This window comes from Pogona vitticeps, chromosome 1 (genome assembly GCF_051106095.1).
Source record: "Pogona vitticeps strain Pit_001003342236 chromosome 1, PviZW2.1, whole genome shotgun sequence".
NCBI classification, from domain to species: domain Eukaryota; kingdom Metazoa; phylum Chordata; class Lepidosauria; order Squamata; family Agamidae; genus Pogona; species Pogona vitticeps.
Window position 1 is genome coordinate 211,660,360 of NC_135783.1, and position 21,016 is coordinate 211,681,375.

Sequence of the window (21,016 nt, forward strand, 5' to 3'; positions counted from 1 at the left end):
TTTAAACATAATACATAACAGATTTTATTAATTTAAAAAGATACACAATCACAATGCAACAATCTTTTGCTTTTTATGAACACTTGCCCTGTTTTCTTCTCAGAGTGATTCTGAAAGTATCTGTTAACGACTTTTGCAGAAACATCAAACACAGGTAATGTCATATATTAAGCTATATAAATAATTGAAACATATTACAATGCAGCACAATTTTCAATTCCAGTTGTACAGAGTACTGTAATGTAACTTTGTTACAGACTCATACTATACATTTTTTTCAGAATAAATTATGACTTTTATACCTGAGTTCTGATTAACAAGATGATATTCAGACAGTATTTGTCAGAGTTGTTTTTCTGCTTATATTTCTAAAACAGTCATCCTTTTTTCCCTTCTTCCAGTTCTACTGTCATTCTAGAGCTTATCACCAGGCATTTCTTAAAAGACATAGGAAATCAGTGTCATGGTGTTCCATCTTCAGCTAACATCACAGCACAGTCAACAGGGAACATTTTCTGTATGGCTATGGAGTTGCCATACATTGACATCCTCTGTGTAAATATTTTCAAGCTGTTGGATCAATTCCTGACAGATGTCTACAAAGAAATGTTACCCCACTGTGTTCTAAAACAACATTTTGAGTCTTTCTTCACAGGTGTGCTGAACAAACAATAATACAGTAGAATGGCAAGATCACTTTTGAGTCAACAGTGAAGTAATCCCTGAGGTACAAAAGTTAGTTCAGTTAGCTGTTACAAACAGCCTTAACAACACTGAGGTTGCAATGCTGTTTTCATTTAGCTGAGAGTAAGCACCCGTGAATTCAGAGGGACTTCCTTTTGGGCAGACATGTGCCCATTAGTGCCGAAAGTATACTTTTCAGTGGCTACCATCATTGGTGTGGATGTGACCTCACTACATGATGGAGCTCTAGCAATGTATAAGTTATATAGTGATGATACTGTGATATGAAACAAAGCTGGTTAGCTATCTCTGGGTTGGCGTATTGCCAGTAGTAGACAGAATATGTTACTCAATAGGTTTCAGCAGCTTGGAAGAGGGGAAAAATGAAGAGTTGTTTGAAGAAAATGCACTGCTTGAGGACAGACAGGGATGGTTTGCTCTCCGTTCCATGTACAGAAGCTGAATGGACAGAGACTTAAATAAATGAAGCCTTGAAGAAATTTGCCACACTCTTTGATATACTCAGGAATAAACATGCATTATACAAATGGTGAGATGTGGCATGGAGGGATTGGCTGGGTTTTTTTTTCTGTGTTGGAAAAGGAGAGAAAGCCAGAAGTCTAAGAAATGAGATATATTTATTACCCAATGTATTTCAAAAAGATGCTCTTCCTCAGGGACACTTCTGAACAAGGCATTACGAAGCTGGCATTTACATACTGCCACAATTTGGTTTTGGAAAATTGGTGGGAAAGCAGTTGCAACAGAATGTAGGTGCCAGCTAAAACAAATTGTTGCTCAGGAGTGCCACTAAGGAACCAGGGCAGCCCAAGACGTTTTGGCTAGCTGAGGTAGATCAGCAAATAGTGACACCTTAATCCACCTAAATTAAGATGGATAATATCTAAAGCCAGTTAGTTATTCTGGCACTCAAGGCAGAATATCCCACAAGCACACCTCTGTCATTGGCAGTAAAAATACTGTAACAAGAAAACCAAATACAGTAACTGATCCTTTCATGACACACAAAATCTGCCGCCTCAAGGGGTAGTCCCAATTTGCCTCATGCTAGGACAGACCTGACAATGGACTATCTGATACATCCTGGGCTTTATAAAGTATAAGTAACTTATTTTCTGCATACCTGGAGACTGCCTTCATTCCTTTCTCTTCCATTAGTACCTTCACACATTTCTCTGTTTAATTTAATCTTACAATGACAACCAAATCCGGCATGTTGAGGTAGTGGAACTGATGGAAAATTAAGATGTTGATACAACTATTGATTAGAAATCTGTACTAAGACCATTTTATTCTCTGCTCTCTTTCTTCAGACAAAAGAGAACAAAAAAGTAGTATTTGATGTAGGTATGAAATACCGTATTTTTCGCACCATAAGACACACTTTTTTTCCAAAAAAACATTGGGGAAAAAGTGTATGCGTCTTATGGAACAAAATTCCCAGATTATTTTTTCCTGTTTTCTTCGCCTAAAAATTTGGTGCGTCTTATGGAGAGGTGCGTCTTATGGAGCAAAAAATACGGTACTATAATGTGTGGTGCTATACTCATGTCTGGACAGTGAGGCCCACTCAAATAGCACTTATGATGCACGTGTTTGCATGTGAACATATATATGTACATATTACACAACAGGTGTATGTGCTCTGCAACCAGATGACTGAGTTCTCTTACATTTCTCTGGGATACCATAGCCCAAGGCGTTTTTTGATAAGCATTGCAATTAGTTGTTGTGGTCGCTGTTGATATTCAGCAAGAACTTCATGAGATGCTGTGATTTGGTCCCCTTCGAGTCTATCAAGGAGAGTCACACAGACCACTGCAGCTAGAAATCAGAGGAACATAGAAAAAAGATCAGGTTTGTTTTTATAATTATATAGGTGTAAATAATTATCATGAGAGAGTGTAAACAGTAGATTTGATACATTCCTATTTTTCTACTCTCTGTTGTTACCTGCCAGAAGCTTTTAAGATCTGGTGGATTAGAAATATTAATTACCTAAATATAGATCTCATAAATTAGGAACTGATGAGGAAAGCAAGGTGCTACCATAAAGCCATGAGTAAAAGGGGACTGTCTTATGTTTGCAACGTGAGAAGAAACAACAGACACACATCCTAAAATAAGGACCGATTTAAGGAAATCTTATTTGACTAGTTGTATTAATTTAATTAATTAATGTGTATGGGCTAGAGGAGAAGGGGACAACAGAGGACGAGATGGTTGGACAGTGTCACTGAAGCAACCAACATGAATTTGACCCAACTCCAGGAGGCAGTGGAAGACAGGAGGGCCTGGTGTGTTCTGTCCATGGCGTCACAAAGAGCTGGACATGACTTAACGACTAAATAACAACAATTAATTTTAGTTGATCTAAACAGCTACAGAATTTTCCATATTAGTAAAATAATAGTAGTACTAAAGGGGAAAATACAATTTTTGTTTAGATATTGCACACACATGAGACAGAAACAAGCATAATTTTAGAAGAAGAATTTCTTCGATAGTTGGATAAAAAGTGGAATTCCTCATCTAAAGTGTTACTTCCCATTTCCAGTTTTTTTTAAAAAGTACTTGTATGAACAAAAATATAATACATATTTTCTGCTCAATAAATTGGGGCTACCATGTAAGCTAATTAAAAGCTTTTTAATCTTTTAATACAACGGGTGAAATAATTAAATGTTCCAAATGTACTTAAAATATAATGACAGTTGGACTGAAGGTATTTGGAAAGTAATGGCACTATATAAAATTGTTGTTCATTAATTTCACAAATTTATATCATTGAAACTGATGATCTATGGAGTCCCATCCAGCTCTTCAGTTCAAAGATTATGATGGTCACCATAGCTAAAGAAAAACTTTGAAGCAATACAATAACCAAGAAGCTAAAACAAACATTAAAATACATTGTTACATATTTTTATTTTGAGACTTAAACCAAGAAATGGAAGAAGACTGGGAATTGGAAAGGCACCATGAAGAAACTAGGGAAAAATCCTTAAAAATAATGATACGTCACTGAAGACTGAGATCAAGATCATCCACACTCTAGAATTCTCAGTTACTATACATGGATGTGAAAGCCAGATAGTAAAAAAAAAAAGATGATTAAAAAAAACCGAGACCATTCGTTGAAATGTAGTGTGAGAAGAGAGCTTAATGAATAAGTGATTGCCAGAAAGATAAAAAGTGAATTCTAGTTCAAATTAAGCCTGAACTCTCTAAAAGAATGGGGGATAACTCTGCACATGCTCCTGGCTCCTGGACCTGGAAATGCACTCTGCACATGCCCCAGAATCAGGAGTGTGGGGTCGGGGCAGAAGGGGGGGGATAAGAATGCCAACGGGGGGCAAAGAGATACAGGGAAAATGCCCACGGGAATCTCTCAAGAATTCCGGCATTCAGTTGACAGCCTGGAGGAATTTTAGGTATCATGAAGGACAGACTTGCACTCTATTCTTCTTGCTTGGTGTGTGAAAGAGAGTCACTTGACCTGAACAACTGGTATCAGCTGACGAATGAACAGGCACCCTGTGATCTCAGGACTTCCACCAGTTTAAAAAAAAACTACGGTGTGATCTGTTTTTCCTCAGGTAAGATGAAGAGGAGGAGGAGGAAGAAAGCCAGACACTTTAAAGGTTTTTATCTTTGCCTGCTGGAAGGAGGACATTAGCCTAAAAAGGAGGACATATCCTCCTTTTGCCGGACGTCTGGCAACCCTACACATGCACTGCTACTGAAAAGTAATAAAAGCTGCTAACATGATAACCTAGCTAAAGTTTGTGCTTCAAACAGAGCACAGGGTGGCTTCCCGGGAGGCAGTTTTAGCAAAAGAAAGCAGGTATGAAGGAGGATAAATACGCCCTCTGACTTACCTTTAAGGCCACACAGCCTGCACATAGCGGCAAACACAGTAGACTCCATTTCTATGTTTCTAACTCCAGCATTGTGGGCTCGTTTTAAGTACTCTAGCTTTTTTTCATTGGAAAAGGAGCACAAAGCTCCATCTAATCGTCCCTGACCTTTGAAGGAAAGAAAAGAAAATATCAGTATTCTGTATTTTATATGCTCCATTCTCGAAAAGAATGTTGGCAGGGCTCATTCTGTCGCCAAATAATGTTTTCTCCAGGAAGCCCACTGTTAATTTGCCAGCATACTGCTGTCATGAAAAGCTCTCTCTCTTTTTATTTTTAACAACACGCTATTTGAAATATCAATAATTTTATCCGCCCTTTTTAAAAAACATCATGACAAAAACAGCACAAAGTAAACTACAAAGAGGCATATAAAAATGGGGGATCTAAAATGCTGTATTACTGAGGGGGAGGATCAATAAATTTAGGATACTGTGCTCTTTATTGCTCTGTGTAAAGGCAAATAGCACAAGCCAAGAATGAAACAATAATGTTGTTATGATAAAAGACACAGTGGCTGATGGAGAACCTCGGCTGCAGGTATTTCCTCTATGAAGGAGAACCCATAAGGGCCCGTCAAGATGTTCCTTGCCCTTCAGTCTGAGCCAGAGAGTTGGTCGGCCAAGCCCTGCTGCCTCAGCAGGGCTTGGTATATAATGCAAGATATTAATCTGAAAAACTGACATTTTAAATCTGAATATACTGCATGTTCTCTTTATTAATGCAAAAGTAAAATCCTCAGCTCCCTCCCAACCAGCCTGACCAACTGGCCATGAGGCCTGATCTACCATGGCCTTGTCTTATGGAGGTGGACCAGGCAGAAGATGTTCAAATTGATATCTTGCATTCTATCACCAAATCTCACCCGCCTCTACATCAGATTTCAATATGATAATAATTTATGTGGGGTTTTTTTACTTTATAATATTATTTGTTTTGATATTGTAAGCCCCCTTAGGTCCTCTTGAGGAGGAAGACAGGATATAGTAATCAATAAATATATTCCCCCAGCTTCACCTGCTTCTATATCCCTCCTGCATTCAAGAGAACAGAGCACCAAGATATGGGCCTGAGAAAGAAACGAACCTCTGGATTTAAAATGTAAAGTTTAACTGTCAACTCAACATAAAAATTATATACACAGGTTTGCATGTAAATACAATTTAACATGTATTAAACTTTGTGGCAAATCACCTTTTTAATTAGTGTCACAGGATCAAGCATTCTCATGGAATTAAAGCAAATTGTAAAGCAATACCTTTAATTAATGTTTTAGCCAGTAGCTGAAATCTAAATAAACAACCCTATATCCATCTACCTGGGAGTAATCCCTCTTAAATTCAGACACATCTAGGAATGAGGTATTAATGAGAAATTTAAGAAGCTGCGCTTGTTTTGTGTACAGTCTGTATTTCTGAATAATAATTGTGTGCCATCAAGTCAATTCTGAGGAATGGCGAATCTTTTCAGAGTTTTCTAAGCAAAGAATATTCAGAAGTGGCCTGGCATTCCCTTCTTCTGAGGGTGCCCTGGGCTTTGCAGCTTGGCCAAGGCCACGCAGGATGGCTCTCCTTGCAGAAGGTGCCATGGGAAATTGAACTCCTTACCTCTTACTCCACAGCTAGATGCCTAAGTCACTGAGTTATCCGGCCAGCTTTTGAACACAGCAAATATACACCTGCAGCAAATATTAACCTGGGCAAACTATTTCATTGCATTTTAATTTCTGCACATTAATCCTCTGAAATGGCTTAGATAAAATGTGGCCTTGAGCGAAAACACAGATGGCCATGCTTGCAAACAGATCCAAAGGGTTATAAATAGTCCGCAGATTATTAATTCTCCATTTATTCCACTGCATCCACTTTGCAAATAGCACTCAATTACTTCCAAATAAAAGGTTCCCGGGTAGTGCAGAGGTACTAATGGTTATTTATAATAATGCCACACTTCCTGACATTTTTCTTCAGTAAGGTAATTTTGGAAAGCTGTAATCCTACCAGGGAAGGCAACTGGAATGTACTGCAGCTGTTAACATGGTATGATTATTGACAAGGGACCATTTGATTTTAACTGTTTAATATTATATGCTTGTTTCTTCCAAAATGTCAATTAATCTGTACTGGTTTTTGAAGAATGGGATTTATTGTGGTTTTTCTTTCTTTCTTTCTTTCTTTCTTTCTTTCTTTCTTTCTTTCTTTCTTTCTTTCTTTCTTTCTTTCTTTCTTTCTTTCTTTCTTTCTTTCTTTCTTTCTTTCTTTCTTTCTTTCAGCATTATGGGAATCTTAGCTTTTCCTGTGTCCCAAAGAAAGACATGGGAAGTGAGATTCATTATTCTGGTCCTTCCTTTAAAAAGCATTCCTAAGCATTGCCATAAACTTTGTTTTACTTGGATGTAATTTATTTACTTAAAATATGTTTACTCTTTCTCCTTAAAAAGGACCCAAGGTGCCTTAGTCCATGTATGTTCAGTGGAGATTATCCCCAATCAGTGGCTGCAGTTTTACTCCTCTTACCTGGGAGTAAATTCAGTATTACTTAAATCTGAATGGTCATGTACAGAGTTGCATTGAAAAATTAATGTATAATGAATAGGATATGCTGATATATACACATTTGTACATGAATTCATTTTTCGTTTCAAAAGGTCTTCAAACGAAGGAAAAAGAATAAGAATAAAAGTGACCAACCACACAACATACAGACCAACAACAGGAGGCTGACAATGTTCTCTCTAATTTTCTGCCAGTGCTGGTTGGGTTCCAGCTGCGATCAGAACCAAATGGGTAGCAACACCAGTTGTGGGTGTGTGGCACTGGTGCATTTCTTGCACGGCCACACACCTGCACAGCTTAGAGGGGACATTGGATACTGACTGTAGAAGAAACCAAATAAAGTACTTTAAACTCCTTATTGTTTGAGAATGGCAGCCAGGGTTCATTTTATTTTGTTTTGTTTTGGCATGTTGCAGAACTAGAGAGGTCTTTAACTGGGGTTGTGTGAAGTTCTGAGTTTTAATTTGTAAACCATCCAGAGTAGTGTTTCCACTAAAGGCATGGTCCGTCCATCCATCCATCCATCCATCCATCCATCCATCCATCCATCCATCCATCCATCCATCCATCCATCCATCCATCCATCCATCCATCCATCCATCCATCCATCCATCTCCTGCTTCGTGTGTCCTGAATAATGGATGATACAGGCTTTTGGCTCTATCCCACATGGCTCTTCTGTTCCTTGTTCAGATAAAGTAATAGGTTATAAACACAATCCCACTCACCCTCATAAAAATCATAGGTGCACATTGTATGGCCAACAAGTGTTGGAAAATTCTTAATATGTCTGCTACATTCTAGCAGTTCATCAGCCAGGTCTTGGTCAAGTTCAGTGCTGCGTATTACCACATTGTCCAGTATCACCTGCTCAAACTGAGGTTTGAAAAATGAATTCACTGCAATATCTGTTATCACAACAGAGCCAGGTTCAATCCCTGAAAACAGGAGAGGTATGTTAAGTACTACATGAACATAATATAAAATCACATTTAGACATTAAATGTGCAATCAGAAGGCCTCAAATGTTTGAAAAGACTACACTATTAAGTTTACACTAGGGCTTATCACACATGGATATACAGTATGTCATGAAGGCCGCACAATATATTCTGATGACTGAATTTTCATAATACTGAAATTTGGTTTTTAATTCCTGGCTGTTGAAGTGTTCAGCATTTACTGCACTTCCTGGTTTTGAAGGTCTGTTCACAGCAACCTAGACATGAGTGTTATTATTCACATGCTTGGGTAAGAAGCAAAACTTAGATTCAAGTACCCCTCCAGCTTGTATAATCTGTATTTGCATCCGAGGACCTTTTTTTATGAATGAAGTAACTTTTAATAAGTGGCGGATGGAGTAACCATCTTCATCCGCCACTTATTAGGAAGCAGTCTGTATGTGCCTTGTGCTTGTACAAGATATCAGAAATCCAGGAATGAAGTCTAGGGATTTGTGAGATGCAGGTGGGTTTAAGCTCATGAGTACATCATGCAATTCAACAGAGGTTAGGGATTGGAGCACTTCATAGCTACTTCCACAGTCTGAAGCGATTCTGGTCCCTCTCTGATTCCTTGTGTGCCCCACCCTGTAACATCACAAGGGCCCACCCCTAGTCTCAGGTTTGGGCCATGTAATGTCAAGAAACGGGATAGTTCTGTGGAAAAACCATAGCAAAGTATAAAAGTGTAGAGCTACTTTCACTTTATAAGCCCCTGAAATGGCAGGGAACTATTTATAAAAGAGAATGGGCAAGGCTAGTGCTCTCTTCTCTACCTATGGTAAAAATATATCCAATGTGCTAATGACTAAATAGGTCTTGTGTGGCATGCTTTGTCAGGAAGTACAACTCCTACGTTGTACAACATACAACGAAAAACATTAAATGGAAGCAAAGCTTTGAAATGAATGGGCTTCCTTAATTGTTAATACATCAGAATTTTAAAGGCGGAAATCTAATTATTGATGAGATACTTTTCTTTGGATTAACAAAAAAAAAAAACCCTACAAAATAATTAGCAGTTTTTTAAGGAGTATTCTTCAGACTGGATGCTATGATAAACAAGTGCGGTAGAAACGGGCCACTGTGAGCCATGATGTGATTTTAGAAGTGTAGAAAATGTAATTTTAAAATTAAAATGGAAACCTTTATTTCTTGTCTTGTGAAATTGTATGGCTCATACAATTTCAGAAGATGTATTAATCATAATACGTATGTGGGGCAACAATTTTAGACATCTCTATCAAACCTATCCCCCCACAAAAATTCATACTTGGTCCCTGACTACTTTAACATTTGCCTATATATTATCAAAAGGAACTAAAACCAATGATTAATAAACAAAGTGACTGCAAACTATTGACAGTAAGTATTATGAATTTAGACTGCATGAGAAAGAACAGTGGTTTATAATATTATACTGTTGTCAAAATGAGTCTTTGGGTGCAATCCTATACATATTTACTTGGAAGGAGGTCCCACTGGCTTCAATGTTACTTAGTTCCCAGTAAGTGTGTATATGACTATAGTGTTATTGGTGTACACTGATTTTGCTGCAGGGCTAATGTATACCTGTACAAGCTACTGAAATGCACACAAAGCTGCTATTTTATTCAGTGAGATAAAATAAATCATACATAATGGAACTGTTACAGGATTGATGCCATTGTAGAATAATAATCCATAGTTTTTCAACTATTCATAAAGCTCTGGTATGCATTATAGAACAGCTACTAAGTCTATAAGGTATTTTGGCCCATGAATTTGAAAGTAAGCTGTCAACTTTTTAATTTCTGGGTAATTCTGGTTCCCATTCAGATCATACATTCTGCGGATGAAAAGCCTCCATTCATAATGATAATAATAATCTTAGAACTAAGCTGTAAAGGATTCTATGGATGATTAAGTCCTGCCCCTGTCAAGAAGGCACAGTGAGGAATTGAACTCCCAGCCTAAACCACTGAGCTATCCTGCAGGTATCCCCACATACACACTGTATCTGGACTAAATTAGCTGCTCACCCATGTTCAGCACAGAATTTGATTCCAACTGCGAGTGTGTTGTCATGTTTATATTGGAACTTTTCCATGGTGGGGGCTGAAGAAATATCATATCTGTATTTCAGAGAGTATGGGGGAAAGGTAATTCATGTTAGGTAAAGGTAAAGGTTCCCCTTGACATATAGTCCAGTCGTGTCCGACTCTAGGGGGCGGTGCTCATCCCCGTCTCCAAGCCATAGAGCCAGCGTTTATCCGAAGACAGTTTCCATGGTCACGTGGCCAGCGTGACTAGACACGGAACGCCGTTACCTTCCCACCATGGTGGTACCTATTTATCTACTCGCATTTACATGCTTTCAAACTGCTAGGTTGCAGGAATGCTAGGTTGGCAGGAGTAATCCATGTTACTTTAAAGAGCATCAAGCCTGCTTTCAGGCTGACACTATATTAGCAAATACATATTTGTAGTCTTTTATATGCCCTAGCAGGTTGCTATTGGTGGATTTGATGTTTATTTTAAAGTTACGAAAATCTCATAAAGACATGACCTGTTCCTGAGATCTGTTTCATTCACATCCCCAGTGCCTGGCAGTAGCAAAGCTCTTTGCTCACCTAATCCCCCTGAAGTACCGATGCGTATAATGGTAACATCACAGCATTTTGCATGGTGTAGCAGTTTGATTAGTTCATGAAGCATGATAGAAATGGAGGGAACACCCATCCCATGCTGTTAGGGAAAGAGAAAAAAACAAGGATAATACTATACCTTCTTACCAAAATTGAAACAGTAAGTCTAGAAATGGCCTTTTTAAAAAAAGTACATCTGCATTAAAATACTGGTACATAATATGAGCCTCCATCAGTGGATGTATGGAGGATGGTCTCATCCAAGCCAAGGGAATTAATTCAACTTGGCTTGCTTCCACTGAACTCAAGGTATCTTGTTAATGCAGTAGATAAAGATAACCAGATATATTTGCACAACAGCTTCCATTAGTGAGGCATTTAGATAAACAGAAATGGTTCCTACACAGTATTATGTTACACAGGGCTAAAATAAATTTAGACAACAACCAGCAAAGTTAAGCACTGAAATGTTACAGTTCTCACACTGGTATTGATGGAACTGAAATGAGATTATGTTTGGTTAAATGTTCCTGGGGTATTTTCATCTGTTTATGTAAGGGCTCCACAACTGCTTCAGACAAATTCGAGCTTCTGAATCAAACTGGACACTTGAGGGAGAAGGATGATGTGAAGTCAATGGACAACATACAGTATTCACTTCTCTCATGCCAGTATTTCCTCGTTCAGCGTATCTCAGCAGTGTATCTCAACTTTCTTACTTATCTGCCTGCCCACCTATGCCAATTGCGACTCTTGCCTGCCCACCCAGTGCCCATTACACTATCTTTTGGTGTAGTACTGTCATTAATCCTGACCATTACCTCAGGTCTTGCAGCTATGCTCTTGGGTGGAGCTCTACAGGAATTCTGAAACCTGGAGATCCTGTTGGGGGTTCTAGCATGGTGGCTCCAAATGTGGGGCCGTGGCAGCACATGACCATCTCAAACATTCTCTTTACTTGATCTCTGTCTACCTTTTCTCTTGTGTTTGTCTGAACTGTTTCTGCCAGATACACAGTTGGCCTCCTACTGCACAAGCACTACACACACCTCATGAGCACGAGCAGTGGTGGGATTCAAATAAATTAACAACAGGTTCTATGCCCGAATGGCAAATAAATAAATAAATAAATAAATAAATAAATAAATAAATAAATAAATAAATAAATAAATAAATAAATAAATAAATAAACAAACAAACAAACAAACAAATAAATAAATGCCCAGGACAGTGGGATCGATGAGAGTTTCTTCTACAGTGGTCTCCCTACTGCCTATCATCACAACTACTTCTCACATGATTAAGATATCTGGATAAGTGTATCTGTTTGGGCATGCTGCTGCTGTTAACCTCACCATGGGCATGTGCCAAACACACACACACAAACACACACCTCACAGTGGGTGCCTATGACCAGGTTTGACAGAGAACTGACACATCTCTCCTTCCCTTTACCTCCTATTTCACCCTATAGCTCACCAGTAAAAATTGCTTCCATCCCCTTTCCTGCTCTTGAAATGACTGATAGCCCTGCTTGTTGTTACCTGGAGGCTGCCTTTGCACACCTGTTGAGGAGTTCTTCTCCCCCCCCCCGCTTCCTTCTGGCTTGGAAGGTATGGTCTCTTTTCAATCTGTTGCCACTCCACCTCAACCCCACCACCTCAATCGGTCCAGAACACTGCCAAAGAGCCCAAAAAACCCACAACAGCCAATGTCAACAAATGCTTGATTAGTATGCTCTCATGTATGTCTTTTCTGGAGAATGCTGCCTTCTCATGATGGTCCCTCCCCCTCGGAGTCCCTCCGCCCCCCCCCCCCCATGTTGACCTGTGGTCAAGATGCGTCTGAATGTCTGGAGAGAAGAGTTTCAATTCCCCTTATCTATTGATGTGTTTATGTGTTTTCCTTTCTTGGCCCTGGATATATGGCCTTCAAGAATAGTAAGTCTTACTAGTGTTAAAATACTGATAGCTGTCTTCCTCCTTCTAACAGAGTGGGCCATCTCTGTGTGCCATTTGTCTCCTGAAATTGTCAGTTTTGGGGCAGGAGGAAGAGTTCTTTGTTACCCTAAATGAGGCTTGGAGGTTTCATATCTTTGTGGTGTGAGTGACTTTTCTATTGCATACCTTGCTTGCGTGGATCAGTGAGACTGTCACTGGTTCATGCATTGGATATTCTCTGGGATTCTTAAAAAAACTGTTTCTAGGCAGAGCAACAGTCTTATGTGGTACCTTTAACTTGAAAAAAACATAGTAAAATGAGGACGGTTGTTTGTTTGATTGAAGCGGTCTCACCCCAAAACTTTTTCCCTCTGTGTCCTGCCCTCATGCCTTGTCAATCACACACACCCTCTGCCTCGAGGCCATGGGCTTTCCTCCAGTGACATCAATGACTCATCCTCCCCCCTTTTCCCCCAGTGACACCTCTGCTCTTTCCAGGGCTTTATCTCTCTCACCCATATCCCACCTCAGACGGCTCAGTGTGGAGTGGGAAGGGAGGCAGTTAATTGTGCCCCTCCCCCTCACTCGTTGCTGGTCACCTGGCCCCTCCTCCTTCATTCATCTCAGGCCAACAAACGGTTCTAAGAACCAATAGTACATTTAGGAAGCGGTTCTATAGAATAGGTGAGAACCTGCTGAATCCCACCTCTGAGCACGAGTGTGCTGAAAGCGGCGTGAATTAGTAGGACAGAGCACTTAGCAGACGGTACACACTTTTTAAAAAAGTGGTGTGTATTTTTTTTCCAGAAAAAAATCACACTTTGGGTTAGCTAGCACAAAACTGTGGAAGGAGGTATTTGCTCTGTAGGGCCTGCTGTATCTGTCAGTGTCATGTGCAGATGGAGGAAGAGGAGGAAGGAGGGCCCTTTTGGGGTTCCCACTACTTAGTCGACATTAAAAAAATTAATAAATTGGTGATCTGTCATGGAACAACCCCATCAAAGAAGATAACAATGATTACTCAGACCTCGTTGCTGGTTGAGATGGGTCCCCCCATAACAGTTTGAAGTTTCAATGCTGGGAAAAAAGTAGATTCATCACTGACAGACACATAACTGAGGGCCAAACTAGACGATACACCGTATATACAGGAGCCAAATATATAGCTTAATTTACATAACACGGCCTGCTTAATTGAGAACTTGTAATGTCCTATTTGTGGACATTCCATTTGTAGATCACAACACAAGGCACTTTAATGCTATTGATAGCATTTTCCTCTAAATATTTCACATTACATAAAATGGGGAATGAGCCTAGCTCTTGAATTTCAAGACATATGACATGATTCAGACCAAAGAATAGCATAAATCATCCTCCTTAAGCCTGATCCCACTTCTGTTCTTTGCTGAAACAAGACACCCCCTTTGACTGGGGAACTGGATTTTGTGCTCCTGGCCTATTAATCTTAAATCTCCCTTGCCTAGCAGAGATGCAGGAAGGGAATTTCTGAGGCAGGCCTCTACATCTGTTACATTCCATGTATCTAAAAAGCAGGGAAATAATTTATAGAAACAGCAAGAACAAGCCATGGCAATTTTTCACTCAGTGTATTAAAGTTTAAAACATGTAGCATTTTTGAATGTCTGAAAGACTGGACTGGCAATAACTACTTGAGAAGTGTCTGAAGGGAAAGAAAAGAACATAACTGGTAAATTAGTTATAAAATAAGCAATGTAGGAGTTGGGAATTTATTAGAATTTGGGAGGCATGAGTCATTTGTATGATTTCTCTAGCAACTCTACACCTTGGATTTTCTTCTATTTTATGGGAACATTAGATTTGGAACATATTTATTAAGGGATTAGCCACATTAAATACAATAGTAATTAAAGAAAAGATGTAGTAGAGGTTCCTCAAATTATCTTGGATTGGCAAACTGGATAGATAGAGGTCCTTGCAGGTTGATCCAAAACCCAGAGTCATTGGAGGAGATTCATGACCAATAAAAAAGGAAGATGTTTGTGGATCTCTCATTTGTTTCATAAGGGCCACTGTGAGAAAGAGTATGCTGTGCTAGATAACTCATGGTTTGATCCAGGAGGAAGCTTCTTATGGAATCTTGAAGTTCTTAACAGAGTATTCATTGATGAGTTGGCTCATTTGAATCAATGGAACTCTGAATAAATCCTATCAATATACATTGAGCTGCATTGCATAACTCATAACCATATGTAAAGTAATCTGTGTTGAAATGGAATCGTACAGAGAGTACAACAAACACAAAATCAAATATTTCAAGTATATGTCCAAGAGGTGGTTGAACACACTTTAACAAAAGGGTACAGAAGTATATTAGGGCTGCCTCCAAAACAAAGATGTAGCAAAGGTTGCATATGTGCCAAGGCAGAAAAACAGTAGTAGAACCCATCATCTGTTCTAGGGTGGGCAGGAGGCAGGAGAGAATGGAACAAATAAATCCAGTTCCTCCCTCACAACAGTTGACACTGTCACCATTGTTCTGACTGGGACTAGAAGACAAAATTATGGTATCCAGCATCTATTTTACCCACAACTGATTTGTTGGTTAAGAATAAAACCATACAGAAGCCTTACAACAAAGTCTTACGTGGAGAGAAGAAAACACAAGCCGAGAAATGTTTCTTCACTTCCACTGTGTCAAATTGGTCCATAATTCAAGGTCCAAAATGAATCTCTTATTGAATCTTACTTTAAACATTTATCTATTGAAAGGTTTGGTAGGGGGAAAAAAGGGATCAGAGGCGAAGAAGGGGAAAACCTAAAGCCTACCTAGACTGGCATTCTGTCCCCACAGTGGTCAGCTCGTTGTCTGTGGAAGGCCAACATACAGGACTTGAGTGGGACAGGAGGACCTTCCTGCTAATGGTCCTTAGCAAAGTTCCCTCTAAGCTGGGTGTGTGCATGCATGCTCACCTCTGCCTTGCTGTACACACAGCTGTCTTTCTCCTCGTGCAGCGATTGCATTAGGTTCCAGCTGCTACAGAAACCTGCATGCGGGGGGTGGGGGTGGAGTCACGCACACACACAGGGCAAAGTTGCGTGCAAGAGAGGTGGAGCCCCATCCAGCAGAGTATGTTGGGGTACAGTGGAGTACGTATGGGATACGTTGGTTCCCAGCAATGCATACACAGAGTCTCATAGCTCTTGATACTGAATCTCATATACAACCATCATGGCTAACGCCATAATGGGATGTAATGTACAGATAGATATAAAGCTAGGCCATTTACATTTGAATCAGTGTAATTAAAATGACTGCAAGTAAAGAATGTGTCAAGTACGTATTTTTTAATACCAGCAGATACTTAAATGTCAGTTATAGCTTGGAGTTAGAACATTACAGTTATAAAACTGCAGCCATATGTTAATATAATTCATCCTTATGGGCTGTATCCAATGGCGGCTTGGTTTTGCACTAATGCAAAGTTTGTATGCTCATCAAACCAGGGCGTCCAGTTTGTACCAAACCATATAATGTTCTGAAACACTCTGTTCCACATTTCACACCCATCTGCAGGTTGTCCCTCTACCTCCAGGAGCACCCATTTGGGTGCTGCATGGAGACCAAAGGAGGGGAATCAGAGAAATTTAAGTGCCCCAAGCTGTGCAAGCAGAAAGGCTTTCCTCCACAACACATTGATGATGATGATGATGTAGCAGCAGCATGTTGCAGCACTAACTAGTAAAAACAGAAACACATATAGACTTGTAGTATAAACCTGCAAAGAAAAGAATTTGCATTTTCTTTTTTCCGAAATAACCCCTTTGTGCAATTCCCCATATTTCTGGTTTAACACCTCAGGGATGTGCTGAGATTACAGGATGTGCCTTCAGGCTCTCTTGCTGACAGCATCGGTGGAAGCAGCAGAAAGCATAAAGGGCCAAAAGTGCTCCTTGCTCACAGAAGTGATGCTTGTCAGTCAAGGCCAAGGCACTGACAGGGCAAAGGGAGTGAGGCCGATTCCTGGAAAGCCTGATTTCTCATGCCGAAGCAATTGTATGGTTGCTTTTTAGAAAGTCCCTTGATTATCAAGGCTTTCATTCCAGTTCATCTCACAAGTGTTAGACTTGCATTAAATATTAAGCAGAGGATGTGAACAACGTGCTAAAGCCGCTGCTTACTGTTGTGATGCTAATGGAAACATTTCAGGTACCCTAGCATGTACTTACACTGATGGAGAGCACTGGGCCAACCTTATACATACAGTACCGGTCTGTCCCAGCGCAAATGTCTTTCATGTCTTTGCTGTCTCCTTCAAGTCCAAGTTCTTTATGCATGAACTGAGCAAAAGCTTTCATTCTGTTGGGGCTCCCGCCCACGCAGACAAACTGGAAATAAATTATCAGATTATCAGCTATAGCAACATCCGAGACTTGGTTGGCACTGATTATAAAAGGTTGAACTGGCTTCATAAAATTTTCTATCTAAAGGGAGTGAGAAGGAAGAAAGAGTAGATTGACTGCCTGACCCGTTTAAGCAAGACTGTTATCAACAATGGAAATACATTTTGATCTTAGTCACAAGAAATCTAGTGGGTTTAAAAAGTCGCTGCTGGTTCTGCTTCCCAGCAAACAAGGGTTCAACTTCCTTACTCTGTCTTATCATCATGAAATCTGAAGCCAAAACTAGGCTATACTATGAGAAATGCATGGCTGCTGTTGAAAAGAGCAGATATATGCCTTCCTCTGCTCCATCTAGGAAACATCTAGTAAAGCAAAATGCGTTATTTCATGTAAGGACCCTTTTCTCCCGTCCCTGCAAGTGATAGCCCATGATTCAAAATGGGAGTGTCAATGGCATTATACAAAATGTCCCCATGGGCCAGTCAACTTTGGGGGGTAACTAGATGAGTGTTTGGTCTGCTGTAGGGAACAGGCTGGTTTGTTCCTTTTGATGGCAACCAGATAGTGCAAGTCTCAGCACGAAGCAGCCTGTCCCCAGAGCATCCCCACCTGCATCTTTCTGGCTCCTTCTCAGGGGGCTATTCTTTTTCTTTGGTGTGTGGATAGAATCACTCTGTTTTGGTTCATTCCAAACACATGCAATCACTGGGATTAAACCAAAGCAGAACTTGCTGCTTTCAATTTCCCATCTGCTTTCAGTTTCCCAATATCGTTAGATTAATGATTTAATTATATTGAGAAATTAAAAATTTTCACTGAGGAGCAGAAGGGAGGAAGCAAAGTTTTTTTTTTAAAAAAAGCCTATTATGGCAGCACTGATGCTTTGTATTTTTTTGGTATTTTTTTTTTTAAATCAACACATCTTCCCAGAAGGAGGCAGACACAAGAGAGGGCCTAGAAGGAAACTATTTTCCTTTGCTTAAGGGAGGTGGGACAAAGAGGGTTACTTGAGGTGGAATGCAAAGACGGCACCAAAATGGCATATTGGACCTCAATGTGACCTTAAGTAACCCTATTTATTCAGCATAATATTCTTCAAATATGGCTGCTGAAGGTAAATGGTTAATAGCTGTATCTACTGACCAAAATCCTGTTGTTTAATACAGTAAATCATACTAGGGTAGACTCAGAGAATCAATGAGGATTTAATACATCAACTCCTGTTTAAGTTCCATCAATTTTTAATGGGCCAACTCTTAACTGCAACTTACTATGCTAAAGTAAATCACAGTTAAGGTAGGCTCATTGGAAGCAATGAAACTTATGGAGGAGCTAACTCACCAAATCCCAGTTGATTCAATGGGCCTAGTGTGATGTGATTCACTACATCATGCAACAGGATTTTGGCCACTTAAGATGAACGAGATGCTGCTACAGCAAGTGGTTTGATTTATTAGTTCAACAGTCTTAACTATTATGACCAGAACTGCTCAGAATTAAACAGTTCATCATTCCAGGAGTTACAAACATGAACGGAACGTGTCAGAAAGGGCCACATTATTGAGGGAGGGGAGGGTCCCACTTCTAAAAGTAGAACGTGACTAAGCAACATGCCTTGGTGGTCCATGGGAATGCTGCACTCAGACATAATATAAAGATTTAATTATATAAAACTATTCTAGTCATTTAAAGTTCTCTACAGTTTTGCATTGTGTTGAAGAGCCTGAGAAAACACAGGGTTGCAACCCTAAGAGACTCATTACTGAGCAAGCCCGCTTCAATTGCAAACGGACTACAGAGTTATACCAGCATTATCTCTTGCTTCAAGTTTTCTTTCAGGTTCTGCCGACCCCCCTTTAGTGATTTGAGCTAAAAGGAATGTGCTGTGTATAAACCACAGTAAAGGTGTGCATCAGCCAAAATGAGGCATTTTTAAATCGGTTTCACTGAGGACCGTTTAATCGTGTTGTAGCCATTGAAATCAACGGGACTTTAAAAGTTTAATGTTGGCTGCATTATTGCTAGAGCCTAAGTGGACTCAGTCCATCCTCCCCATCCCCTGCCCTTTATTAAGACAGCCATTTCTGCAGGGCAAACCTCCAGCTGGGATTCAGTGAGAGAAAAAAGTTTGCAACTGACAGCTTCAGGCTCCATAGCAACCCTACACAGAAGACCACAGGTTAAAGGTAACCAGGCTGCTGTGCCTGCAGACGGTTCCATGTTCAACCCATGGAAGCTCCAGCTGAACTTGTCAGATAGCAGGTGACAGAAGAAGACTTTGACCTGCTGGGCTGGAGAAGAACTGCCAGTGAAAGTAGACCCTCGCGGGTTAGGTGGACAAATAGCTTGACCTGTTTAGAATGCTGCTTCTCATTTTCTGGTTCTTCCCTTTCTTTGCATATTTCCCCCCTCCCTGAACTAAGTTTACATTTAAGTTGAGAGCTTTGTTTGGAAAAACCTTTACCTGGGATCAAATGCACTTCCAGTAATCATTAATAGTTAATAGAGCCAAGATTCACAAAAGTAGACCTTATTGTAACCATTTTGAAAAGCAATCTTCTCCCCACTTATCCAAATATTGTTTCCATGCTGGTTTTCCTTTAAAAGGACTCCTGAATATTACAAGCCACTAGCTGTGGTAAAAGCCTCACTCTTATATACCACAGTGTCACCATGCAGCACCAAAGCCAGAAGAATACCCAGAGGAAAACAAATGAGCGGAATGCGAAGCAACTTTTGTCACTTCATGAGATGCAAGCTTCACTGCAGTTTAAAAGGACCCCAATGTGTATTATTTAAGCCTCTGCAGGGTTTCCTCTGCGCTCAGATGGGCTTGTCTGGCAGACAGCTGGACAGGCAGCTGTGGTAGCAGCAGGCCACTGCTGCCAATGTGATCTCCTGCTGCTGCCACCACCGCCCTGCTGCCACTGCTACCCCAACCAATGCGCTCCTCGACCATTACCTGTGCCATCCAGCCAAATGAAACACAGAGATGTTTCACTCTAGTTTACACATAGCCCACAGTGAGCTTTTCACTTCAGTTTATGTGCAAATGTGTTGTTCTTGCCTGTGTGGTATTCCTCCTCTACCGTTTAGTGAGGCAGCAGATAAAAAGCTACAAATATATAATAAAGACATTATTCTTCAATAATTATAATGCAGTTTAGTTCTACCTCCAACGTTAGAAAAATGAATTGACTACAAGTTCCCCTTTCAAAGCAGTTGTGCATGTATGTTTTCAGCAGAGGCTAAGGAGCCTCAGAAACTGATATTCTACAGCTACAGAAGCTGATCTCTTTTTCTTTATAAAAAAATACATGAACTTGGTGATAACACCATGATAAACCAACTTCCTTCATGCGGTGTTTCTGAGCTGAAGTCAAAGCAACGACCCCAGGGAAGTATTTAGTCCATCATACTAAAAACAGGTTTGGTTTCTCCAGTCTACTTATTTCCCCAAGAAAGGAAGGGTAATTGCCTATAACTGTAGCTGCGGCATGCTTTCCAGAACGGGCACTGATGCCGTCCCTGTGGGACATTTAAGTCATCTCTGAAACTAGCACGGAGAAGACACGGTGATAAAACATAACAGGGGAAGAAATGAAGAGACGCCTGAGCTGCATGAAATAGGTTTCAGAATGCCTCAGCTGCATAATGTTTCTTTTACCTTTATGTCACCAAACATAGCAGGCAGATTGTGCGTTTTAGTCCCCAAGTCTAAGTGATAGAGAATGTCTTCATCCATCAAGTCCAAGTGAGGGTTCTTAACATAAACAAGCCCGTTCCTAGGAAAAGAAAAGAGGAAGAAGCCAAAGAAGGAAGATAAGACCAAACAAGACACCAAAAGACAAAAACAGTAAAATGCAACAAAGTGACCTGAGA

General features: G+C 40.1%; 1 protein-coding gene across 6 annotated transcripts in view; it reads right to left on the reverse strand.

Annotated features, from left to right (window-relative positions):
• Nucleotides 1–21,016, reverse strand: part of UPP2 (uridine phosphorylase 2) — a 30,219-nt gene continuing 9,203 nt past the window's right edge. For 2 of the 6 annotated variants that reach the window (XM_072982832.2, XM_078376314.1), the window contains 7 exons: nt 20,802–20,919; nt 16,961–17,119; nt 10,794–10,908; nt 10,203–10,295; nt 7,909–8,118; nt 4,587–4,733; nt 1–2,529 (listed from right to left, as the gene is read on the reverse strand). In XM_072982832.2, the coding sequence (XP_072838933.1) occupies nt 2,375–2,529; nt 4,587–4,733; nt 7,909–8,118; nt 10,203–10,295; nt 10,794–10,908; nt 16,961–17,119; nt 20,802–20,879 (957 nt within the window). In that variant the 5' untranslated portion in view covers nt 20,880–20,919 and the 3' untranslated portion in view covers nt 1–2,374. Of the gene's footprint in view, nt 2,530–4,586; nt 4,734–4,952; nt 6,921–7,908; nt 8,119–10,202; nt 10,296–10,793; nt 10,909–16,960; nt 17,120–20,801; nt 20,920–21,016 lie in introns of those variants that run through there. The other 4 variants (XM_072982851.2, XM_020801164.3, XM_078376334.1 and 1 more) reach the window with 4 other exon arrangements.